General features: G+C 33.8%; 1 protein-coding gene across 1 annotated transcript in view; it reads left to right on the plus strand.

Moving 5' to 3' along the window:
• Positions 1–15,386, plus strand: part of LOC111707190 (peroxisomal acyl-coenzyme A oxidase 3) — a 32,333-nt gene that overhangs the window by 3,971 nt on the left and 12,976 nt on the right. The window contains exons 4-15 of the mRNA XM_023480245.1: positions 1,311–1,359; positions 2,168–2,184; positions 5,182–5,225; positions 6,225–6,274; positions 7,037–7,151; positions 7,732–7,835; positions 8,131–8,249; positions 8,689–8,786; positions 10,449–10,536; positions 14,471–14,498; positions 14,618–14,750; positions 15,288–15,381. Of these exons, the coding sequence (XP_023336013.1) occupies positions 1,311–1,359; positions 2,168–2,184; positions 5,182–5,225; positions 6,225–6,274; positions 7,037–7,151; positions 7,732–7,835; positions 8,131–8,249; positions 8,689–8,786; positions 10,449–10,536; positions 14,471–14,498; positions 14,618–14,750; positions 15,288–15,381 (939 nt within the window). The remainder of the gene's footprint in view (positions 1–1,310; positions 1,360–2,167; positions 2,185–5,181; positions 5,226–6,224; positions 6,275–7,036; positions 7,152–7,731; positions 7,836–8,130; positions 8,250–8,688; positions 8,787–10,448; positions 10,537–14,470; positions 14,499–14,617; positions 14,751–15,287; positions 15,382–15,386) is intronic.

The raw sequence follows: 15,386 nt of genomic DNA on the forward strand, positions 1-15,386 counted from the left end.
GATGCATTCGTTATTAAGTGTTTCACTGTATCCTTATCCAACCTATTCTCTGATTATCCTCCATATCCTGTCCTTATTCAACCTATTCGCTCCTCATAATTTACATCCTATTCTTATCCAACTGCAGATGTTTCCTTATCCTTTTAGCTTGTCCTTATCCCTTAATCTTGTCCATATCCTATATCTCATCCTATTTCAACCTATTAAATTTACCTTAATTACCGTCTCCATACCTTTTCTCCTCTCTCTGGTTCCCAAATGATGATTTTACAACGTGTAAAGTGGAAAAATAAAAGACTTCCTCCGGCCCCACCAAGGTTTTATAATAAGGTTGGTTACTCTCTTATGCGCTCCAATGTACGGAAAATGTCGTCTCCGAAGATAGATAAAGACCTCATAAGATAAGATAAGATAAAGTTTATTGCTAAAATAAATGTATCTGTATACAGATAGAGTTTACAATTACAAATTGATGATTATATTAACAGTACAAGTATAAAGCAATTAAGTGGAAAATAGCTCTTGGCTGTTTTGATTATTTTTTCCACCTAATGTTAGTAATAATGACTTCACAACCTGATTATAGAGGCGAAAGTGACGTAATATGAGCTTTTTATCTATCTATTTTAGGAGGCGACATTTTCCGTACATTGGAGCGCATCGAGAGTAACCAACCTTTTATACAACCGTGGGCCCGGTCCATATTTTTCTCCTTCTCACTTCCTAAACCAGTCGATTCTTTCTGCTCTACTCATTTCCATCTATTTTCCTCGCAGCACATGATATGTCATAAAACGATCATAAAACTGTCATAAAATTGCACAAAAACTACGAAAACTAGACAAACTTGCAACCCACCAACAGCTCTCTGTCTTTTTAACATTCTACCTAGTCTATAGCAAAAGGACTGAAAAAAAATTATTTTATAAAAGTTTGATTATTTAAGGCTTTCAACAGTTTTTATATCTATCTTAGTCTTCCTTGAAGTAAAAAAGTAAATTATTATTATGATTATTATCATAAAAATAACAGGAAACAGTCAGAATTGTGCTTTTTGTGTTAGAAAGTAATTAAATACTTGCCTAAAACTCTATTTGTGTAATCCCAATATCTTCGCAACCTGATGTCGCAGTACTCTGCAGACCTATGATAATTTAAAATATGAATTCTGCTACAGATCAAATCGTAAAAGGTTTTGAATTTGAGACGAGTAATCAGTATATTTATTGATCAAATTATAATTTTAACTTTGTATTAATATTTCCTAAGTTCCTTGTTCTAATTTTCCTCGCAGTTAAATCATTATTTAGGAAGGATTTGCTGGAGACAAAGATGAAAATTTGGAATCTCTTGGAGAAGGGAAGATTTGACTCTAACATTTTCCCAAATAAACTGTTTTATCTTAAAGGGAGGAATCACAAAAGAAGTTTTGTGATACTGGACTAGTGAACAGACTTCCTGTATCAGCCAGTTTCAGTGTAACACCTGTTTTCAGGTTTTGTGGAAACGGTTTGTTTAAGATTATCTTTACTGATACACCGAAAAGAAACAAAAAGTATGATTAATCGATTCACAATTTGATTCCGGTTTTACATTTTTTTTGCGACCCCTCTCTTTAATGGAGGATTTTCTGAAGAGAAAATGTTTGAAACTGAGTTAATTGGACGTTTTTATCAAAGAAGAAAATTGGAAATTTTTTGTTCCATTTCCACTATAATCATCAAGAAAAGGGGGATGTAAGGTTAAAGTATGATTTAATAATATCAAGGTTATAATACAAGGAAAGTTAAATGCAGCTGCGTATACTCTGCGTACATATTGAAACCAGTCCTCTCTTGGCGGAATTAGTAAACAAGAATTAAATTTTAATAATTTTGATAATTCACATAATAGTTACCTATGACCAGAATATTTCATTGATTTTTTATGTGAAAGATGGATCCCTGCATTATAACCCTGGATTTAATAGAATATTTTCTGTGTGAGAATTATCGCTGAGGCTCTTTTAATCTGTTATTGTTTTGTTACAAAGTAAACAAGAATAAAACCGGTTGGCTGGGCCTTAATTTCATTCTTTTAATTTGATCCGCAAACTTTGGAAAGAAAATATTTTGTTGTTTAAGAGATTTTTATATTTTGGGGATTTCAAATCTAAAATCTAACTCAGGAGCCGGTTTTCCACAGGAATGAAATCCATCTGTGAAAACATGAAAAAAATGTTCAAACGTCAAAACTGAAAAAAAGAATTCAAGTCATTGCAATAAATCAGTGTTAAGGATTTATTTTGATGCCTTGGTGTACCAGGTGTATTATTAAATAGATTCGGGATCCAGATTATGGATTAAGATTATCATGAGCAAAAATTCGACATTTTTTCAAACGTTTCAGAAATTTTTTTACTAAAACTTGATTTATAAACAAGAAATCAGTCTTGTGACGAGAATAGGTTATTCTTTCACGTGAACAGTCACTTTAAAGGGAGTGTTCGCGAAAAATGAAAGGGGGTACAGGCTTAATGCGATAAAAAAGCGCTTTTGATCGCTACTAATCTTACTTCTATCTGTTGCGTCTATAAGGAGAAAATTGTTAAAGACGTCTCATACCGAATAACTTAGCGGCCATACAAATTGAGAAAATTGCAACATACTACTTAGACCGTAAAAAAATCAATTTTATTTCAAACAAATCATTTAGATATTACACCCTATAGTCATCGATTATCTTTCGCCACATTTGTATATGGTTTATATTTTATAAAATTTTATTTTTTTAGAAAACGTTTTCAACGGATTTCGAAAATTGTGAGTGGTGTGCGGCATTCTTAGATAGTTGCGCAAGCGACAAGAGAAACAAACAAATTAATTAAAAAATATTATAAAATATAAACTTGTTGACTTTAAAAGTCAATATGATAAAATAAAAGGAGATCTACATGGATATTTCTAACATTTATTTAATAAAACGGATGTTTTGAAATAGTTTCCCAAGTGGCATTAAAATTGGTTGGTTTAGAAATTAATAAAGAAACTATAGACGAATATCAATTGGAGGTGTTTGTAGAACTTCATGATGGTGGTGCAGATCATCAATCTTGACGGCAGGCTTACTCACAACTAGGCTTAGTCTAAGGGAGAGAGATTGCGGACTTATCCNAAATTAACAAAAAGGAATAAATGATGGACATTAGATGGTGCTTCATGGAAGTGTTGTAGAGCTTCATGTTGGTGGAGCAGATCCGGGAACTGGGACAACAGGGCTTATCAATGGATCGAAGGCAAGGCAACTCGAGATAGCGGAAACTTCGGTCAGAGCCGTGCACAAGTTTCCTAAGTAAGCTTCTCAAGAAGTTAATAGGGAGATCAGAAGTATAAGCACGCCTGCTGTTAGTTCAGGATCTGCATCATCAGCCTGAAGGAGTCATGGGGGGTGATGTAGAGCTTCATGTTGGTGGGGCAGATCAACAGGTGCGTTGCGCTGAGTATCTGCATCATCATCATGAAGGAGCCAGGGTTGAGACGGAGTTGTGAATGTCTTGAGTGTTTATAGCTGACTGCCGGGGCTGGTATCTGTAGAAGGGGGGGGGGGAGAAGAAGCGGGGTTTGACATGTGAGCACTACGTGGAGGAAATAGATCTAGAGTACGCAAACATCTAGAGAAAAGGCTACGGCAATTTGAGTCGGAAAAATCGTCTTCCTTATATTTCGAATTAATTTTAACAAAACTATATACAAATGTGGCGAAAGATAATCGATGACTATAGGTTGTAATATCTGAATGATTTGTTTGAAATTAAATTGATTTTTTACAGTCTAAGTCGTTTGTTGCAATTTATTCAATTTGTATGGCCGCTAAGTTATTCGGTATGAGACGTCTTTAACAATTTTCTCCTTATAGACGCAACAGATAGAAGTAAGATTAGTAGCGATCAAAAGCGCTTTTTTATCGCACTAAGCCTATACCCCCTTTCATTTTTCGCGAACACTCCCTTTAAAATCTAACTTAAATGTTCTAAGGTTTTGAAATATTTAGCAAAGAAAATATTAAGATGAAAAATTGGTAAAATTCCTGCCAAGAATATTCAGACAAGAAATTTAATTAAAATATGAAAAATAAATATAATGAATAAACTGTGCAACGAATGTGTGCGCGGTGTGCGGTGTAAAAGCTGAATATAAGACGACTGATCGGAATCGTTTTCAGCTCCGTTTTAAACATTACATTTTTTATACTTTTAAGAGGGTCTACATAAATCTGATTTGAACATACTATTTTAGAACTGCATGCTTCAAAAATTTTACTTTTAGACGAAGATATTAACCAAAATGATTTTTTAAACGATTGATAAAATTGTTTTGATAATTCGTTTATAATAATCGTTTTGGTTAATATCTTAATATCTTTGATCAGAGAAATAAAGTTGCATACTATACAGGGTGTCCCAATAAACATGGGAACTGAGAAACCACTTGAAAGTCGTCTCTAATGCATGGCAAAGAGAGTAAAAAACTGAGGCTGCAATCTGACAATCTTTTCATAAAGTGGTCTACCTTTCTTATATGTTAAAAATTGACAAAGGTATTAAATATTAAGACAATTTTTATTTATTGATTAAATTGAAATTTGTGCGAATTTTGTAATATCTCAGTCAATTTTAAAGATGGTAGACCACATTTTGAAAATCTCAAGGCCAGGCGTTTTCGTTGTTATATGTTTAAGCTGGAATACTGTAATGATTGTGTTTATGAAAAATGCCGCATGGATCGAAGACGATGTAAAAGTCGTCACTCTATCCCCATTTTTATTGGGACACCCTGCATTGTAATTTTGCAATGTGTTAAAGATCTTACATTCTTTTGGACATTATAACTTTAAAATTTGTTTTAAACCGTGTCTGAAAACGTAGCTGAAAACATAGCTGAAAACGCAGCTGAAAACGTAGCTGAAAACGTAGCTGAAAACGTAGCTGAAAACGTAGCTGAAAACGTAGCTGAAAATTAAGCTGAAAACGTAGCTGAAAACATTGCTGAAAACTTTGCTGAAAACATAGCTGAAAACGTATCTAAAAACGTAGCTGAAAACGTAGCTGAAAACATAGCTGAAAACGTAGCTGAAAACGTATTTGAAAACATGGCTGAAAACGATGCCTATCCCTAAATATAAGATGGATGGGTTGGGTTGCAGGGTGGAAGGAGAACTAGGATTAGACGAGTACAGATCTATCACAGGATAACACTCATTAAATTTTGAAAATTCGAAGAGAAAATGTAAGGTCAAAAATGTACTGTCTTCCTAGCTGTATCAATCAATGCACACAATTAAGACCTTAAAACTTAAAATCTATCTTATCGAATGTGATCAAGCACTTTTTTATACATATTTCTATTTCAACCGTTTACATGTTAATTAAAATCTTGTATGAAATGTGGATTTTAATATTTTGATATATATCTCATTATTTTTTCTTTCAATGCATGTCAAATGTCCTTGAGGAAAGGGCTCCCAACTTTCTGATGTAAGGACTACATGTTGGACCCATAAAACTGTGGAATAGGAAGACGACATTTCGGCAGTACTGCAGTAGCTTGAAAATCATGTACCTTAAACGATTAGAGTCTGTGAACACTGCACAGTTGCTGTGCTTCATGTTCATTTGTCTAATTAAAATTTAGACCTTGATTCTTGCAATCGGCTTCCTAATCCATTACACAGTTTTTAGGTCTCACTTTAAAAGAGCATAGAGAGTGTGTCTCAAAACTTAAATCGTCACAATTATAGTCGTTGTTGATCTGGTTAAACTAATTACTAACAGAATCTGCTTCTGCTAGTCTTCAGATTTCCAAAATGTGGTCTGCAATTTTCATACATAAAAATTGACGGGCTCAAGGATTTTTTTTTATATTTTGATAAAGACCCATTTTAGGACAGCTTACAAAACGTACGTCAATTTTTAGATACACTATAAAATGTAGAAATAGTTTAAAGGAGTTGAGTCTTTGTAACACCTATAATACCTATATTTTCCACCTGATGGTGTAAACTTTTGATATTTCAAACTTAGATTTTTTCATCTAACAGAATTCATAGTTTGAAATATCTAAGGTCTACGGCATAGATATATAGATAAGAAAATCATAGTTTGTGACAAAGACTCATTCCTTTCCATGTTTATTCTTGTAAAGAGTGCTTTTAACTTATATCACTAGTATTGAGTATTATATCTCTAGCTCGGAGACTGCATAGGTTCATGGAGCTTGATCCAGTTCCAGATTCAGAGGTAAAAACTGATCTTCTTAAATCAGGATATTTTAGAAGGGAATTCAGTCTTTGCTGCACCAACTCTGATTTGCTAACCTCTATATCTTTGCAACCTGTTGTCGCAGACCTTAGATATTTCAAACTGTTAATTCCGATACATCAAATAATCCAAGTTTGAAATATTAAAGATTTACACCATCAGGTTGCATAGATATAGGAATTATAAAATTTTAGTTTATGACAAAGACTCAATTCCTTTCTTTTTTTCTTTGCTGCATCTAACTCTAGACTAATCAGGGCGAGATGCGTTCGGTTTAATCTATTTGAATTCAATTGCGTTTTGGTTCTATAATTAACCATCTTTAAACTTAAGTTAGTTGTCTGAATATACTTTTCATTCGAAAAACGTATGCCCCCCAAAAAATATATAAGAGAAAAGGCTAAAAAGGAATTGAGCCTTTGGAACAAAATCAAATATTTAAACCACAATATCTTTAGAACTCGATGTTGTAAACCTTTGATATTTTAAACTCAGATTACTTGATCTAACAGAATTCATAGTTTGAAATATCTAAGGTATGCAAATTTGGTTCGAAAGATATAGTAATTAGAAAATTAGAGTTTATGGCAAAGACTCAATTCCTTTTTAATCAACTTAACTTATATCAATGATTAATTGATGATATTGTGATCTAAAATCACAAAGTGTTGGGATACGGCGAGACCGTACTGTTAAATTGCTTAAATGCATTGATTAATGGTTCTCACTATAATATTCTAGATTATGGCGTCCCCGCTGAAGTCCCCCGCCCTGGTGTCCGCCCTGGGGATGTACGACTGGTCGCTGTGTGCCAAGAAGATGCTGCACAGAGAGTTCTTCATGTCGAGTATATCAGGTAGATATTTAGGGCACAGTTTACCCCTCCCCCCCTAGCGTAGCCTAGCCCCACCACACATCCCGTTACAATCACACTTAAGCCAAAGGTTCTGATTACTTGCAAAACTTTATATCTTTGCAACTTGATAGTGTAAATTTTTTATTTGATTTGATCGAACAGAACTCATAATTTGAAATATCAAAGATTTACAACAGCAGGCTGCAGAGACTTTGGCTCCATAATCAGCATGAATATACAATGCATACGCTGGTTACATAGATCCAGATTGTTTTGAAAAGTTCCATCAATTTTAAAGACGAGTTTACTCATACTTTTTCGTAGCATATTCATTTTAGAACTGTAAAGCATTTGTTTTTAGTTTAAAATTTTAGAAAGTATTTGGAAAAATTCTCATAGATATAGCATTAGAGCTTGCAACCTTTGGATCCCTGTGTAGTGTGTTCTAGCTTGCTCCTTTAGGTAAAATAAGTGACCCATTCTGGTTTTCCAACAGTTGCTTCTCGGATCATATCAATTGAAATATAACTCCATGAAGTTTTAATTCTCTTACCTACTCTGCAGTACTATTCTACTTTAGGAGCTGGGACGGCTAGGCACAAAACCCTTCTCAAGGATTCCCGGGATAATAGGATTGGAGGAGCATTTTGTCTCACGGAGATAAGCCATGGAACAAATACAAAGGTTTCATCTTGTTGATATATAATTTACGCTTTTCTTGGCCACAATCTCTGAATTTCTAATCTTTGTATCTTTTTAACCCAATTTCGTAGACCTTAGATAATTCAAACTATGATATCTGTTAGATCAAATAATCTAACTTTGAATTATCAAAGGTTTACGCCATCAGGTTTCAAAGATAAGGATTAGAAAATTTTAGTTTGTGTCAAAGACATTCCTTTGTAGGAAAATTATTAGACCGTAATAAACAAACCTAATGAAAAATGATCCTTTTTAGTTTCTAATCGATACTGTTCAGGGGTTGGGTACAACTGCAACCTATGACCTGGAGAGCGGAAAGTTTATCTTGAATACTCCGTCCTTCCTCGCAGCTAAGTGCTGGGCCGGGAACCTCGCAAAAACAGCTTCACATGCCAGGTTCAGATTTAATCTTATATATCGACAGCCTTTTATTCTTAATACATCCTCAATCCGCAGTTACATGTTGTAGACTTATCATTTGTATTTTTATCTTCATTATTTTATATTGAAATTCTATGGTTTGATCATTTATCTTTGTCATTTGGCCTCCTCCTTAATAGCACTATCATCTACACAGTCTTCATTTCATTAACTTCATTACTTTTTTTATAATCTTTTCCTCCATCATCTATTTTTATCATTATAATTTTTCTTCTCATTTTCATTATCCTTATTATTCTGATAATGTTCATATCATCATTATCTGTATCATCCTTACTATTTTTGTCCTCTTCATTAATCACTAATCTTTGCATCTTTTCAACATTATCATCTTCATAATCTATTCATTATTGTCATTGATTATTTAGAATTTAACTTTGACTTATATTTAAAGTGTGTTTGCTCAGCTGATTACTCCAGACGGAAAATGCCATGGTCTTCATAATTTCTTAGTTCCAGTTAGGGATCCTGTATCTCATACTCCTTATCCAGGTATACAATACAATACAGTTAGAGATCCTGTATCTTATACTCCTTATCCAGGTATACAATACAGTTAGAGATCCTGTATCTCATACTCCTTATCCAGGTATACAATACAGTTAGGGATCCTGTATCTCATACTCCTTATCCAGGTATACAATACATACAGTTAGGGATCCTGTATCTCATACTCCTTATCCAGGTATACAATACAATACAGTTAGGGATCCTGTATCTCATAATCCTTATCCAGGTATACAATACAATATGTAGTTAGATATCCTGTATCCTTTAATACTTATTTCTGCAGGTATACAATAAATCTGATGTATGTCATGACAGAGATGTTTTTAAAAATAAACATTAAACGAACTATTCCCCTACTTTGAATAATGTTTCTGGAAATGTAAAATATTCAAAGAATTTGTTCATTAAATTCATGCTTTACAAACCACAAACAAACACTCATTCATGCTTTTTAAACACAGCTTTATTCTTCCTATACACAAAACTCGAAACTGATGACATTCCATAAACATTTCCCAGTCTTGCACCTAAGTTAAATGCAGAAGTGAGGGACAGTCCTTGATTCATCCACCAAAATCACGGACGTAATCTTGCTTCACAAACCAGGAGCCAGGATTAAACCATGATTCACGCTCCTTAAGCACAGTCTCATTCTTGCCTGATAAAGTATGAAAATAGCCTGAGTCCGATTCTTGCATCAGGAGCCAAGAACAAGCCCTGATTCATGCTCCATGCATGAGTGCAGTCTCATTCTTGCTCCATAAAACAGGAAAATAGTCTAAGTCGATTCTTGCTCCATAAACGCAACTTAGTTAAGCACCACAAAAAAAATGCATCAACCGAACTCAAACCTACCATTCATATTCAAACCTTTTATAAGCACCATAAAAGCCTAATGACTCTCACTTCTTAAAATTCAATCACCCGTTATTAAAATTCCCCAGAAAACAAATTCTTGCTTAAAACGGGGGTCATTAACAAGAAACAACTCCTTATTTGAGTTTCTCTAAATTAATTGCAAACTCTAAAATCCTGGCTCCGCAAACCAGAGCCATACTCTACAATCTATATATGTCTACATATGTATACAATACTAGAAATTCAAGGCGCTTTGCGCCCTTCTTTCTAGCCTTAGAGGGTGCTTCGCGCCCATCTTCTAAATTAGTTGTGAACATGTTCTCTTTGTGTACATCGTAAAACAAAACAAAAATAATTGGCGGATTTTCAAAATTTTTAAAAATTTAATGACGATCGAATTTTGATGGAGACAAATATTTGAAATTTTGATTTTTCATAAACCTTCCCTGGGGTCCCTAGATGTCCCACAAAAAATTTGGGCCCGATCGGTTCAGCCGTTTTGACGTTTATTGGATACAAACAGACAGACAGACAAACAAACAAACAAGCCAAATTTATATATAGATTGTTGAGCCAAAGGCCTCTATGGAAGATCAAATATGCTGTGTAAAATTGTTTGGTTTGGCACCGGAGAAATCTTGGTCAAAGACGACCTTGCAGCGGAGTAAGATCTTTTTTTTTGGTTAACAAATATACATTCATACAGTTAATAAGTTATTAAGTTCTTAAAACTTTTAGTCTTTTTCATTTAATGAAGTTTGCAATATTGTAAGATATATATTTCAGGAGTTATAATTGGAGATATGGGATCCAAGATTGGACTGAATGGACTGGATAATGGTTGGCTAAAGTTCAATAACTACCAGATTGACAGGAATCCTTTTATCTCAATTAAATATGGAAATTTTTATTTTTCATTCCAATCAAAGATTTTCAGAAAATGCATATTCTTTAAATTTTATCTCAAGAATCCTTTGATTTCAAGAAAAATAGTTTCTTTAAAGGACCGTTCACGCAATTTAAGACTTCTTCTAAAGAAATGACCTAAGCGATCTGTAGATATTTCATCGTTTTTCTGTCTGACAGTCACATGTCCTAGAAATTCAAACAGATTGAAAGTAGCCACAAACTCTAATTATCTAATCCATCTGATGGTGTACACATGTGAGATTTCAAACTCGGACAATTTGATCTAAAAACATTCCAAGAATGAAATATCAGCGATATATGACACTTAAAAGTACGAGTTTGAGGCAAATAATCCATTCTTGTAAGATATAAAACGTAAATAGATTAAATTCTTCCGCTTAAATTTAAATAAAAAAAAATTAAGAAAACGACTGGAAATGTGTAAGACCATTTTTATTTAAAGATTGTAGTAAACTTATTACAACCAAAGAAATTCATTTATTCTGTTCCTCGCTTGGAATTTCTAGTTCTCTATTTAGGATTTTTGACTATATGCATTATACACTATAAACTATACAGCCCCTTCCTAAGGATGTTAAATGTAAAGTTTCAGATAGAAAAACAAAAGCGTTTAAAAAATCGTTCCTTACATTGTTTAAATTAACAATGAGCAAGTTTATAGTCCTTTTTGGTATCCATTTTTCATAATGTTTACATAGTTTATTTTGAGTTCCATTTTGTTTACAATGTCTTGTCACGTTGTTAACATTGGCCATATTGTTTATAATGTCTGGTCACGTTGTGAACAGCGTCTGCCATATTGTTTATAATGTCTGGTTACGTTTTGAAAAATGTCGGCCATATTGTTTATAATGTCTGGTCACGTTGTGAACAGTTTCGGCCATATTGTTGAGATTGTCTGTCACAATATTGTTAAGAGTGTCGGCCATATTGTTTAGAATGTCTGGTAACGTTGTTATTATGTCGGCCATATTGCTCACTTAACGCCTTGTCACGTTGTGAACAGTGTCGGCCAATTGTTTAGAATTTCTGGTCACAATTTTAACAGGGTCGGCCATATTGTTTAGAATGTCTGGTAGCATTGTTATTATGTCGGCCATATTATTTACTTAATGTCTGGTCACAGTGAACAGTGTCAGCTATATTGTTAAGAATGTCTGGTCACAATGTTAACAGTGTCGGCCATATTGTTTAGAATGTCTGGTCACAATGTTAACAGTGTCGGCCATATTGTTTAGAATGTCTGTCACAATATTATTAAGAGTGTCGGCCATATTGTTTAGAATGTCTGGTAACGTTGTTATCATGTCGGCCATATTGTTCACTTAATGCCTTGTCACGTTGTGAACAGTGTCGGCCAATTGTTTAGAATTTCTGGTCACAATGTTAACAGTGTCGGCCATATTGTTTAGAATGTCTGGTAACGTTGTTATCATGTCGGCCATATTGTTTACTTAATGCCTTGTCACGTTGTGAATAGTGTCGGCCAATTGTTTAGAATGTCAGGTCACAATGTTAACAGTGTCGGCCATATTGTTTAGAATGCCTGGTAACGTTGTTATCATGTCGGCCATATTGTTTACTTAATGTCTGGTCACGTTGTCGGCTATATTGTTTGTAGATCCATTGTTTCTTGATTGTTCAGTCATCTTAGTGTTGGTTGTCTTCCCAAATTGTTTAGACAGACAGAATTAAGATTGATTCCCCAGCCAGCACTCCATAATACAATTTTATTATATTTAGTTTTATTCCGAGGAGAGACGAATCATATTTCTTGCGTCCATAAATCAATAATAATAGGATTTTCAAACTATTCAGATACCAGCAAATTCAATCTTTGTGCTGGAAGCAAGGATCGGGGCTGATTGCTAAATTATAACTTTAGATAAGCCTAGTTTGGTTTTCAAAGATCACTTTGGGGAGTTCTTCTTCAGATTCAAACATCCATGATTTATGAATATTCCTTTACGGGCTAAATCCTTAATCTTTCATCTTTGCACCAGTCATCTTCTCAATAAATATTCTTTATGTGGTTCCTTCCTTCTTTACAAACATGAGGGGGTGTAGGCCTTACCCCCCCCCCATTCACTCATACAGTGATAACCATAAAACTCTGGAATATGAAGATGACTTTTAGACTCAAGATATGATCTTAAATAGTCCAATGAACATGAAACACAGCAAATGTACAGTGTAAACAGACCAATTTTCCTTAATGAGTGAATGAATAAGATACAAGTAAAACTTTTTGCCTTGTAACACCATCAAATACACCTAACTATTGCTTTAATGTCATCTTCTTTTTTCACAGTTTTCTGGGTCTCGCTGTATGAATTTGATTAAATAGATGCAATACATGTACAAAATGTGGCAACAGAGAAATGGACCAATTATGCACGACGTCACAAGTGTCAAATATAACAAGAAAAACGAAATTTTCTCACATTAGTTGTCATGTTTTCCAAGATAAAAGCAGAAAATAATATACACATAAAATTGCACTTATTTTACTGTAAGATAAGCACTTAAGGCGAAAATTATCACTTTTAATAATAATTTTGTCGGACACAAAGTCAAAAACTAAGTTGACACTTGTGATGTGAGAATACAGCTGTACTGAGAGTGTAAAAATCCTACGTTGGCATCTATTGTACTAGAATCTATTTGAGAGAAGGTAAAAAGATTCCCGACCCACACACTGAACTAGACGAAAGGAGAAGGTCAAGTTTATGCGACACTACGGAAAAGACTTTGTGCAACCTCGTAGCTCCTCTAGTTGTAATCTAACGCACAAATGTGAGAAAATTAAATATCCGGTAACTACATATTTGAAATGAAAAACATTATTCTTCTTTATAGATCTATAATAACAGAAGTTATGATTGACAACGAATTAGATTTCAATCTAACGTGAAATTTACTTGAGTTTGTCGTGCCCATTGAATAGTTGAAACAAGGTTTAATCTCAGAAATAGAATAAGTACTCTACATACAATAACCAAAAATATAACCCCCCCCCCCCTCCACCCTTTTTACACCAAATTAAATCTTAACTAACCTAACAACAACGTAACCTGCATTTAATTTCAACATATTTGGATATAAACAAGTTTAAGAATCGTGTAAGTAAGTTGCTTAAGTTCTGTAGACTATATTCCTTATAATCTGTGTGAGTCAGGAGACTGGAGAGTGGTGGTACTGTAGTGCATAATGTTTCTGTTTGTTTACTTTTCCATATAAAAACATTAATGTTTACTTTAGAAAACAAGAGAAACAGGGATTTGTAACATTGTTTTTTTTTTCTTGGAAAACCTTCAGTTATTTTAAGAAAATTGAAAATAAATTTGATTTTTAAGAAATTATGGGGAGTCTACGATTTGCCCGTACAAATTGTCTGTCAGCATACTAAATTCTTACCTTTCTCGAGGCGGGATANTTCTCCAATTCATTTATGTTAACCGTATACAGATGACAAATAACTACAATGTACATTAAAGATCTTAAAATATTGATAATAAGTTTTGAAAGAACGCTCAAGAAAAAAAACACAAACTGCGAAACATAATTTATTAAAAAAATAACAAAAGTGTCCATTTGCTAAACACATTTGGTTTTATTTCTAGCGCAGGATGAAAATTGTTGGTAATTGCGAAAGGAATTGAGTCTTTGACACAAACTTTTTAAATTCCTATATCCTTGCCACCCAATGACGTGTACCTTAGATATTTTAAACTATGAATTGTTAGATTAAATAGAATAAGTTTGAAAAAACACCAGCAGATCAGATATTGGGACTAGAAAATTGGAGTTTGTGGCAAGAACTCGATTCCTTTACAATACAATCAATTAAAAGTGAAAGTAGATAAAATTATGAAAAGGAAAATGCTGCTGAACAAAACTGGAGACGTTATTGGAGCTTCTCTAGGTATACAACTCCATTCAAGGATCCAAACAAGAAATTTGGAGCTTCTCTAGGTATACAACTCCATTCAAGGATCCAAACAAAAGCTTTGGAGCTTCTCTAGGTATACAACTCCATTCAAGGATCCAAACAAGAGGTTTGGAGCTTCTCTAGGTATACAACTCCATTCAAGGATCCAAACAAGAAATTTGGAGCTTCTCTAGGTATACAACTCCATTCAAGGATCCAAACAAGAGGTTTGGAGCTTTTCTAGTTATGCAACTCCATTTAAAGATACAAACAAGAGGTTTGGAGCTTCTCTAGGTATACAACTCCATTCAAAGATACAAATAAGAGGTTTGGAGCTTCTCTGGTATACAACTCTATTCAAGGATCCATTCAAGAAGTTTGAATCCTTTCCAGGTAGTTCAGTACATTCGGGGAAAGGAATTTGACTTCTCCAGATATGGTGCTGATGTGAAGACACTAGACAGTAGTTGCACTTTCTTGACTTTACATATTTTAAGTATGGAAGTTACTCTGCAGAAGTTGTAGCTTTTAGTGTGAAGTACATACGGTGCAGCGACTATTAAACCAGAGTACAAGATGGTAACAGAAAATAAATAGAATCTTTATGTTGGAGTACTGAGTTATTATCAAACAACCTTATTATAAACATTAGGGTTAAAATGCGGTCTTTAAGTTATTTGCGTTTAAATTTTGATTACTATCGGTTAACTATAGTTCTATTTGATCTGTATAGCCTAGTATCCCTTTAATCTGTTTAATTATAGGAAATCTGTCCGGAGGAAGGGTTGGTATTGTTAACATGGCAACAACTAACCTTCATCTAGCAATAGTTATAGCTGTTAGATATTCAGCAGTTAGGTAAA

This window comes from Eurytemora carolleeae, unplaced genomic scaffold (genome assembly GCF_000591075.1).
Source record: "Eurytemora carolleeae unplaced genomic scaffold, Eaff_2.0 scaffold636, whole genome shotgun sequence".
Taxonomy (NCBI): Eukaryota; Metazoa; Arthropoda; class Copepoda; order Calanoida; family Temoridae; genus Eurytemora; species Eurytemora carolleeae.